General features: G+C 41.5%; 1 protein-coding gene across 1 annotated transcript; it reads left to right on the forward strand.

Moving 5' to 3' along the window:
* The first annotated feature begins 6,434 nt into the window (after window positions 1–6,434).
* LOC114389865 (uncharacterized protein Mb2253c-like) lies at window positions 6,435–7,037 on the forward strand. Its single transcript, XM_028350583.1, has one exon. The coding sequence runs from the start codon at window positions 6,435–6,437 to the stop codon at window positions 7,035–7,037; it is 603 nt and encodes a 200-aa protein (XP_028206384.1).
* The last annotated feature ends 3,822 nt before the right edge of the window (window positions 7,038–10,859 follow it).

Below are 10,859 nucleotides of genomic sequence, written 5' to 3' on the forward strand. Positions count from 1 at the left end.
TTCCAGTTTACTTGTTCTACTCTTTAATCACAAAACAAACAAACCCCCCCCCCCCAATCGTTACTGTTACTGCAAGTATATTATGAACAATTGGTGTGTCACTGCTCGTTGGGAAACGACCTAGGATCACTTCCTAGTTACTGCATTTTCATGTTTATTTGATTCGGGTACGTCCTCGATTAGTTCTGTCAGGAGCCATGTCAGTATTGTATTGGTATTGCCTAATGAAGGCAATAATCAAATCCTTCCACGAGCGGATACGAGAGGCTTCCAAATTGGTATACCAGATGACCGCTGCCTCGAGTATGCCCCCATTTTTCGGGAATACATCTTCAGGTGATTTTTGGGGCAAGTGGTCCCCTTGTATTTATCAAGATCTGGTACGTTGAACTTTGGAGGGATGACAACATCATGTACCAAACACAATTTTGTCATGTCAGCGAAAGGGTAATCCCTAAACCCTTTGACAGCCCTTAATCTCTCTTCAATGAGATCAAGTTTCTCTCTCCCTTCCACTGCCAGAGGCGGCCCCTACTGAGAAATGTAGCGGTTACAGAGGGTGGGTTAAGGAGCTCCCACGGTATTGGGTGGAGGCATAACATTAAACGCCGGTCCCTCAGCAATGAAAGTAGGATATGGATCGAAGTCCCCTTGAGCATGCTCCCAAGGTTCTTCATGACGTCTCCTACAAGCTGGGGTTGTTGACTCTCAAAGGTAACGGGATGGCATGATTAACATTATCATTAGGCATGTGCATGGTGGGTGGCGTATAATTGGGGGGTAAGCCATAAGGGTAAGCATTCCTATTATACCCCATGTGTGGACCACTAGTATTGCCCAACACCTCTCCTCCTTGTCCCACCACGTCCGGAATGGGTTGGTTCGCTTGGTTTATGGCAGAGGGATGGGTTGGATCCGCCTCAGCGGCGGTGCTGGCGACGGCAACTGCGGTCGGGTTGCTTTCCATCATTCTCTTCATGCTTAACATGGCTTCCATCACGGAAGCCACTTGATCCTTCAAGGCCTCCATATCGGCCTTCATTTGTTCTTGCACCTCTTCTATGTCACCCATGACTCTAGTTTTGGAACAAGTTTGATAGGGGTTCCTTAAAGCGTGTTTAGTTATGGTGTTTACTGCCTAAAGAACAAAAATGCAATGAGTAATGCGACAAAGAACTAAACATGAATGCATGCTAAAGATAAGTTGTCGAAGTATTAGACTCGTGCAGAATTTTGAGCAAAGACATAGTATTGAACCAAACTCATTTTTATTAAGGAACAAAAATTTTCATCTTGTCAAAATTAAAGCAAAAATACAACCGCCTTAGCAGCTCCTAATTATGTGGGCCATCAATTTGATCATGGGCTGCAATAATCGAGGAGCCCATAAAATTCCTCGGGGGCCGAGTACACATTCGCCATCGTCATAGCTTTGGCTAGCAGTCTCGGAAGCTCTTGACTCCCATTCAAGGTGAAAGAGAACCTATCCATTCAGATCATTGCTTCTCTGTGTAATGAATCGATTACTCTTTCTCTCGCTTCTCTTTCTGCTTGCACACCTTCGTGTACTCGTCCTCTAGCCTTTGTTCATAGGTTGCCGCTAGACTTAGCTTCTCCTTATATTGGTCAATGATGGCCCACATGTTTTCTTACATCTTGCTCAATTGGTCAGACAAACTTCTCTTTGACCTTTGACAAGCCTTCAACTTATCTTCCAATATCATGCCCTCAATTCTCAACTGGTCTCTCTTGGCCCTTCGAAGCTTAAGCTCACTGTTGTTGCCTCACAACACCCCTCGAAACTTGTTTCAGCCTCTTTCTCCCTTTCGGGACCTCTTTGTTTCCTATTCCAACGCCTCGGCTGTGGCCATATTGACATCTCTCAGTTCGTCACATTCTTTTCGGACCTTGATGGCCATTGTCTTAAACCTTTCCTTGACTGCTTATGCCTTTTCAAGTTCCGCCTTTCAGGATTGCACCTTCTCACTCTCCTCCAGGGTTTCAGCCTCTTCCTCACATAAGGCCTTTAGCTTCGGGAGCCAATCTAGCTCTTGCGCCTAAGCCTTCAACCACTTGTGATATCCGCTGATGATCCCATCCCTGCTTCCCCTAATTTCCTTATCCTTCCTTTGCACCGCACTCCATGCCTTTCAGACCCTTTGAAATACCCTTGCATTGGGGTCTCTAAAACCCTGTGCGATGAAGGGTGTTGTACTTTTTTTTGATGACGCTCCTCTCATGGGGTAGCCAAGTTGTCTTATGGCAAGGACATGATTATAATTGATACAACCCCTTATTCCCATCAAGGGGACGTTTGAGAATCACCCACACGAGGACGGAACCCCAACTCTTCCTTCCTTCCATCGAGGTAACCATGATGCAATCATCTCTAGGAAGGGACCAGTTACCAGAGCCATGAGCAACAGGCTCCAACAGGATTGGGCTAGAGCTACTAAAGAAGGCCCTAGGGTTCTCATGAACCTTAGGGTAGATTTTTGAGCCTATGGGTCAAGGTTGGAACCACTCTTCTTTGTAAATTTTAGAATAGGTTTTTCTTTCTTTTAAGCCTTGTATTTTGGTCATTCTAGTAGTATAGGGTTTTAGCCTTGTATTTTAGGGCATTTTGAGTAGTCTTTGTAGTAGGGACTTTTTTTTGTATTTTCATGTATTTTTGGAATGGGGGTGAGCTTACCTATTATAGGGGGTGTATAGCTATGCTCTAGCTTCTCATCTCAAGGAGGTGAGCTTAGCTATTAGAGAGGTGTGTGTAGCTAAGCTCTAGCTTCTTTAGGAATCTTCTTAAGGAAGCATCTCAAGGAGGTGAGCTTAGTTATTAGAGGGGTGTGTGTAGCTAAGCTCTAGCTTCTCAATGAAGTTTTCTCAAAGAAGCTTCTCAAGGTAGTTTTCTCAAGAAAGCTTCTCAAGGAAGCTACCTAGTCTATAAATAGAAGCATGTGTAACACTTGTTGTAACTTTGATGAATGAGAGTCTTGTGAGATGTTCGCTTCCGGCAGGTGCACCAGATTGCACAAGTAGTATAAAACGGTAAGAATCGAGTATCGAACTCTCGGGGAACTTGTGTTATTTGGTAAGCTATTTCAGCAAATAGGTGTCTCGTGTGTAAAGATAAGTGTGAATATGAATAGGTGTGTAAATTATCTGTGCAAAAAGGAAAATTAAAAGGAAAATCATGCGAGAGAAATTACGTGTAAAAACAAGTAGAAAACACGTTGGCCTTCCTAATAGGTGCCTGATGCTAAAAAGATATTCTCTATCTAACAATGCTCATGTGTTCCTATGGTGTCTCCTGAGATACTAAACCTCGATTCCTCATGATAGTTTATTCTAATCCTGATCAAGCATCGTCCGCAGATTCCTCTTGTTGGACTAAACTCAACCAGAACCACATTAAGACACACATACACAACTAAATTATCGCACCTCGATTCCTCATGATAGTATGACAACTTAGCCCTGTACTGTAAAGGACCTTAGAATCAGACCAGTTTCCACTGTTGAATGACCCTAACAAAGCATGCATCTATGTGATCAAGGTTAAGGCATACTGGAGTGAAAAGTAGATAGCACAGAGAACACACAAAACATCATTAAATAGATAGAAATATATTTACATCAGGTACCTACAGGGAAGATCCAATAGAGGATTTAGCTTACCATAACCAGGAAGCCTTCTTTACAACAAAAAGAAGAACTGATGTAACTCCATTGGAGCTTGTAGGCCTAGGATCTTCTTCATCAATGGATTCCTTTGCTTCTTGGAACATGAATGGCAACGCAATGGAGAAGGAAGAGAGAGAGGAGACACCACTTCAAGGAGAAGATGAGTCTAGAAGAAGCTCACCACCATAGGAGGCCATGGATAAGAACTTGGAGGAAGAAGGAGATGAATGAAGGGAGAGGAAGAGAAGAGCACGAAATTTTGGGCTCTAAAAGAGCTCTGAAATCTGAAGTTTAATTTTCAAATGATCAAAGTTGAAAAAATGCACACACATGACCTCTATTTATAGCCTAAGTGTCACACAAAATTGGAGGGAAATTTGAATTTCAATTCAAATTTCACTTGAATTTGAAATTGAATTTGTGGAGCCAAAATTTCACTAATTATGATTAGTGAATTCTAGTTATGGTTCAGCCCACTAATCCAAGATCAATTCCAAGATTCTCCACTTAGTGTGCTTAGGTGTCATGAGGCATGTAAAGTATGAAGGACATGCACAAAGTGTGACTATATGATGTGGCAATAGGGTGTAGTAAGCAAATGCTCACCTCCCCCTCTAAAATTTAATTGGATTGGGCTTCTACCAATTCAATTAAATTTATTTCCAACCACACACATCAAATATTCACCTACTACATGTGAAATTACAAACTACCCCTAATACAAAAACTAGTCTAGATGCCCTAAAATACAAGGGCTGAAAAATCCTATATTTCTAGGGTACCCTTCCTATATTATGGAGACCTAAATACAAGGACCAAATATAATTACATCCTAGTATAATATGTACAAAGATAATTGGACCCAACCTTGGCTCATGGGCTCAAAAATCTACCTTGAGGTTCATGAGAACCCTAGTGCCTTCTTCAGCAGCTCTAGCCCAATCCTCTTGGAGCCTCTTGCTCATGGCTCTAGTGACTGGTCCCTTCCTAGGGATGATTGCATCATCCCCTTCCCCTTGAAAAGGATTTGACCACAAATCTATTAGTTCCTCTTCCTCAATATCAACTCCACTTGCAAAAGGAATTAAATCAGAAATGTTAAAAGTCCACACTAATGTCTACCCAAGGTGCAAAGGGGATGGGTAACGGTGTGTATAGCCCATGAGGCATCACCCTAGACTTGGCTTGTAAACAAGCCACACACCTAATGCAATGCATATGGACATCTTTCTTCATATGGGGCCAATAAAACTTTTCTGTGAGTAAGACAAGGGTCTTGTCTATCCCAAAGTGGCCCATGAGCCCACCCTCATGGCTCTCTTTCACAAGTAATTTCCTAATGGATCCTTGGGGTATGCAAAGCTTTCCCTCTTTGAAGAAATACCCCTCAGCCAAATAGAATCCATCTTGGGCCTTTTTCCCACAACTCTCGTAAATGGGAGAGAAATGTTCATATAAAGCATACAAGTCCCTAATATTATCAAATCCTAAAATTTGAGCTCCTAGGGAGCAAAACAATGTGTTTCCTAGAGAGGGCATCAGCTACCGCATTTGTTTTTCCCTTTTTGTATTTGATAACATATGGAAATTTCTCTAGGTACTCTACCCATTTTGCATGCCTTTTGTTTAACTTGCTTTTCCCTCTAATGTACTTAAGTGATTGATGATCACTATGAATGACAAATTCCCTCTAATGTTCCCAAATCCAGAGAGCTCTTATTAAGGCATAAAGCTCTTTATTATAGGTGGGGTAGTTAAGGGTGGCACTATGAAGTTTTTCACTAAAATAAGCAATAGGGTGCCCACCTTGTAACAATACATCTCCAACTCCCAATCTAGAGGCATCACATTCTAGCTCAAAAGTTTTAGAAAAGTCAGGAAGAGCTAGAACAGGTGCCTTAGTAAGCTTTTCTTTGAGCAAAGCAAAGGCTTTCTCTTGTTTTACACCCCAGGTAAATGCCACATTCTTCTTCACCAACTCATTGAGAGGTGATGCAATTGTAGAGAAATTAGGAACGAACCTTCTATAAAAGCTTGCTAACCCATGGAAGCTCCTAATATCTCCCATACTTTTTGGGGTAGGCCATTCTTGGATGGTCTTTATTTTCTCATGGTCCACTTTGACCCCAATTCTATCAACTACAAACCCTAAGAAAACTATATTATCTACACAAAAAGTACACTTCTCTATATTTGCATATAGCGTGTTTTTCCTAAGGACTAAAAGAACTTGCCTGAGATGTCCCAAGTGATCATCTAGGCTCCTACTGTACATTAAAATATCATCAAAATAAACAACTACAAATCTACCTATGAAATCCCTTAAGACATGATGCATAAGCATCATAAAGGTGCTTGGTGCAGTAGTGAGCCCAAAAGGCATCACTGGCCATTCATACAAACCAAACTTGGTCTTGAAAGCGGTTTTCCACTCATTACCCTTTTTCATCCTGATTTGGTGATAACCACTTTTAAGATCAACTTTTGAAAAAATATTGGCACAATGTAACTCATCAAGCAAATCATCAAGTCTAGGAATGGGGTGCCTATACTTTACAGTGATGTTGTTGATGGCCCTGCAATCTGTACTCATTCTCAAGTATATTTTTGAGAAACCCGCTCTTACAAGGCGGATCGCTCGGTGACAGATTCTGCTATCTGAGTTCGATATCGTCTACGTCACCCAAAAGGCAATAAAGGGAAGTGCCCTGGCAGACTATTTGGCTCAATAACCTCTCAACGATTACCAGCCCATGCATCCAGAGTTTCTGGATGAAGACATCATGGCCTTGTTCGAAGAGAAGTCGGAGGACAAGGATAGGGATAAGTGGATCATGTGGTTTGATGACGCGTCCAATGCCCAAGGCCATGGGGTTGGGGCAGCTTTGGTCTCTCCCGACAATCAATGCATTCCCTTCACAACCAGATTAGGCTTTGATTGCACAAACAACATGGCTGAATACAAGGCATGCGCCCTCAAGATCCAACTAGCAATTGACTTCAACGTCAAATTGCTCAAAGTATACGAAGATTCAGCCTTGGTGATCCATCAATTGAAGGGAGAATGGGAAACTAGGGATCACAAGTTGATACCTTATCAGGCATACATCAAGAAATTGACCAAGTTCTTCGATGACATCTCGTTCCATCACATTCCCAAAGAAGAGAATCAAATGGCCGATGCACTTGCCACTCTAGCATCCATGTTCCAGCTGACTCCACACTTAGACTTGTCGTACATCAAGTTCAGATGTCGCGGCAAGCCCGTGCATTGTTGTTTGATAGAAGAGGAACAAGATGGTAAACCTTGGTACTTCGACATCAATTGCTCGGTGAAATGCCTCAATGGCATGTGAGCACATTTTGGTGAGTTTTGTTTGTGGGACTAACTTGGACATAGGTGGCTTCCGTTGTTGAGTTTAGGGATGACTTTTAGAAACTAGGATAGGTGCCAAAAATAGGACTTAGGCTTAGGAATACCAAGCTTTAATTTTGAATGCAAGAGAGCATGGTGTGAGGATTTCCCTTTAGGACAACATTCAATTTTGGGCTGCACCATGATGTTTTCCTTACACCTAGATGTTTAGAAATGTTGTTCATCATGAACATAAAGGTGTAGAGTAGGTAGCAAAAATGCCTTTGTTGATTTCCTTATTGATTTAGGTAGCATAAATGCCTTTGTTAGATACCTTTGTTAATCTATTCATACAGGTAGCAAAAATACCTTTATTGATTTACACCTTTGAATATGTATACATGTAACTTAGGTAGCAAAAATACTTGGATGTGTGTACATGTAATTCCAGGTAGTAAAAATGCCTCATAAAATGTATATATGTTGCATGTTAGGTAGCAAAAATGCCTCATAAAATGCATATATGTTGCATGTTAGGTAACAAAATACCTTATTAATTTAGGTAACAAAAGGCCTTATTAATTTAGGTAGCAAAAATACCTTATTAATTTAGGTAACAAAGTACCTTATTAATTTAGGTAGCAAAAATACCTTGTTAATTTAGGTAACAAAATGCCTTATTAATTTAGGTAACAAAAATACCTTATTGTTTAGGTAGCCAAAATACCTCACACAAAAAAAAATTATATGTATAGGTAGCCAAAATACTCTGACTATGCATGTGTGCAATTGTTTTGTAGCAAAAATATCTTGGACATGCGCGTATGTGGTCTTTAGGTAGCCAAAATACCTTGAGTGTGCATGTATGTAAATTTAGCAAAAAAGGCATGTATGTGATTTAGGTAGCAAATATGCCTTGAAAATGTATGTATGTAATCTAGGTAGCAAAAATGCCTGGAATGTGCATGTGTGCAACTTTTAGGTAGCGTAATGTCTTGCGTGCATGTATGTTCATAAGAAAATGTGTGTATGAGTTTGCTCTAAATTTACATTGATGTTTATCTTTATAGGAGGAAGTTGTATGTCATTTTTGCTTGGCTTCGCTATTTCTGGTTGTCGCAACCTACCCTTCGGTGGGAGGGCGACGCGAGACCCACGGGTGCGTCTTCCAAGAAAGGAAAATGTGCGGAGTCGCCACCAACGTTTATTCGAGGAAAACATCGGAAAAACCAGAAAAGGTGTAGCCTACGAACTTTAAGTGTGAAAGGTTCGGGAGTTGTGTTTACGCACGGGGAAGGTATTAGCACCCCACGCGTCCATCACAAAGGACAACAGCCTTTAATCAAGTGTGCAAATATGACTTCAATTTGTTTTATTTTCCCTTTAACGTTTTTATGCCTTTTATGCCTTTTGTATTTTTTATCTTTTTGTGGTCGACAAGGGTGTTTCCCTTGCTCCTACGTATTCCTCAATTGTGATAAGGAAATCAGACCTACGTAGTTCTTTGAGAATTGAACGTTGGTTAAGTTGTTTTTATCTTTTTTTGCAAGATATATTGTGACCGAAAAAAGTCGTTTTAAGGCGTTGGACCATTTAAACGATCTTTTGATTCTTTTGAAAGGAGAGAAACATTTTAAGGCATTGGACCATTAATGATCTCTTGGTTTTTGAAAGTAGTGACAAAGTTACATGTTGACTTTAGGCTTTCAAAAGTCCACGTTAACCAATAAAAGCAAAGAGGACCATTTAAGGCGTTGGACCTTAAAACGGTTTTTAAGTGATTTTTATGGACAAAGTTTGATTTGTGAGTTGATTTTAGCCTTAGTTTCACTTTGGTTATTAGTAAATTCAATTAAGAAAAATCCCAAAGAAAAGCGTCCGATTGATTTTTTTGGATTATTTTATTCAAAGATATTTTGATTATTTTATTATTATTTTGCCTCTTTTGGTTTTAAACGTGGTTACGGCGTGAAAGATCGGTTGGATTTTATTTTAGCAGAGATTAAACGATATTACAACTTAAATGATCGGTGGAAATTCATTTTATTAATTACTAGACGAGAAAACGACTTAAGTAAATGGTTGCGGAACTTTACAGATTACGCAACAATGCTCCCTTTCGACTTTCGGCATGCCGTAGAACTTCACAGATTACCTAACAATGGGTGTTAAGTACCTCGAAGCGGTCAAGAAAAGGTTGCAGGCCATCAAACAATGGTCCCCGGACGAAATTAGGGTATGACAGTTGCCCCTCTTTACTTATCTTTTATTGGAGATAAAAACGAAGTAAAGATAAGACACTAATTTCGTTCGAGCGGAGCACCATTCGGCCGGTCAATATCCCCACCAGTGGAACCTGTCATTCAGAAAGAAAAGAAAGGGCATAAGAAGCGTCAACAAACTTCAGTGTCTTGGAAGCGACAAAGTTGAAAAACCACGACACTTCCCTACGCCATTGCACTAGATCATCCCTGCCCAACAGAGAAGAATCTCGCGCGTCGCTGGGCTTGAATGTTTCTAGACGACGAGAGTAAAACCAGCAAAAAATTTGAAAATAATCAGAACCGAATGACCAACATCATCCTGATACCGTCGAATTCATTCCCCTCGGTTGACGAAAGGTGCAGATGACCATAAGGTATCTCTGCCTACCACCTGACTCGCTGTCCCTGGATGGCAAAAGGTGCAGAAGACTATGTTAGTCTCTACGCGTCAACGGGCTCATTTGCTCCTTGGTTGACGAAAGGTGCGGGTAACCATAAGGTAACCCCACATGTCACCTGACTTCACGGGTCAGGACGACAGAAGGTGCAGGAGACAATGTTGGTCTCTGCGCGACAACGGGCTTATTTGCCCCCTGGTTGATGAAAGGTGCGGGTAACCATAAGGTAACCCTGCATGTCACCTGGCGTCATGGGTGAGGATGACAGAAAGTGCAGAAAACGATGTTAGTCTCTGCGCGCTATCGTGCCTTGAGTCTTATGGATAGCGAAAGAAAGTTTATACGGATGACCACCTGGGTATCTCCGCCTGCCCCCTAACTTCACGGGTTAGTATTGACAAAAATTGTTTGTGCGGAGAAATTGCTTGTGTATCTCTGCCTGCCCCCTAACTTCACGAGTTAGTATTGGCAGAAATTGTTTGTGCGAAGAAATTACTTGTGTATCTTCGCATGTCACCTGACTTCACGGGTCAGTATGACAAATATTGTCTGTGCGGAGAATTACTTGTGTATCTCCGCACGTCACCTGACTTCACGGGTCAGTATGACAGACAGCACGGAAGACGACGTAAATCTCTGCGTGTCAACGGGCTCGTTGGCTACAATTGAAAAAGGGTGCAGAAGATGACGTTAGTCTCTGCATGCTATCATGCTTTGAGTCTTACAGATAGCGAAAAAATGTTTATAAGGATAACCAACTGGGTATCTCCGCCTGCCCCCTAACTTCGCGGGTTAGTATTGACAAAAATTGTCTGTGCGGAGAAATTACTTGTGTATCTCCGCACGTCACCTGACTTCACGGGTCAGTATGACAGAAAGTGTGGGGCGGTCGACAAAAGCGAGGCTCTTGCTCCTACGTATCCTCAATTTGTGATGAGGAACTCAGACCTACGTAGTTCTTGCTAAAGAAGTGTGAGACTAAAATAGTCTCTACCGGAAGATGCTGACATCTCCGGAAAGGGTGCAGATGACCACATTGGTCTTTGCTTGTCAATCCGACTTGGGGTCTCCGAATGACGAGGTGCAGATAACTGTTAGGTGTCTTCGCATGCTATTGGACTCTCTACATGCTTTAGTAAAGAAACAAAACTCCCAACTGAT

The sequence above is a fragment of the Glycine soja genome, chromosome 16, assembly GCF_004193775.1.
Source record: "Glycine soja cultivar W05 chromosome 16, ASM419377v2, whole genome shotgun sequence".
In the NCBI taxonomy this organism is placed as follows: Eukaryota; Viridiplantae; Streptophyta; class Magnoliopsida; order Fabales; family Fabaceae; genus Glycine; species Glycine soja.

What these genes read in the sequence shown, in the direction of transcription:
- LOC114389865 (XM_028350583.1), top strand. Translation starts at nt 6,435, where the DNA reads ATGCATCCAGAGTTTCTGGATGAAGACATCATGGCCTTGTTCGAAGAG.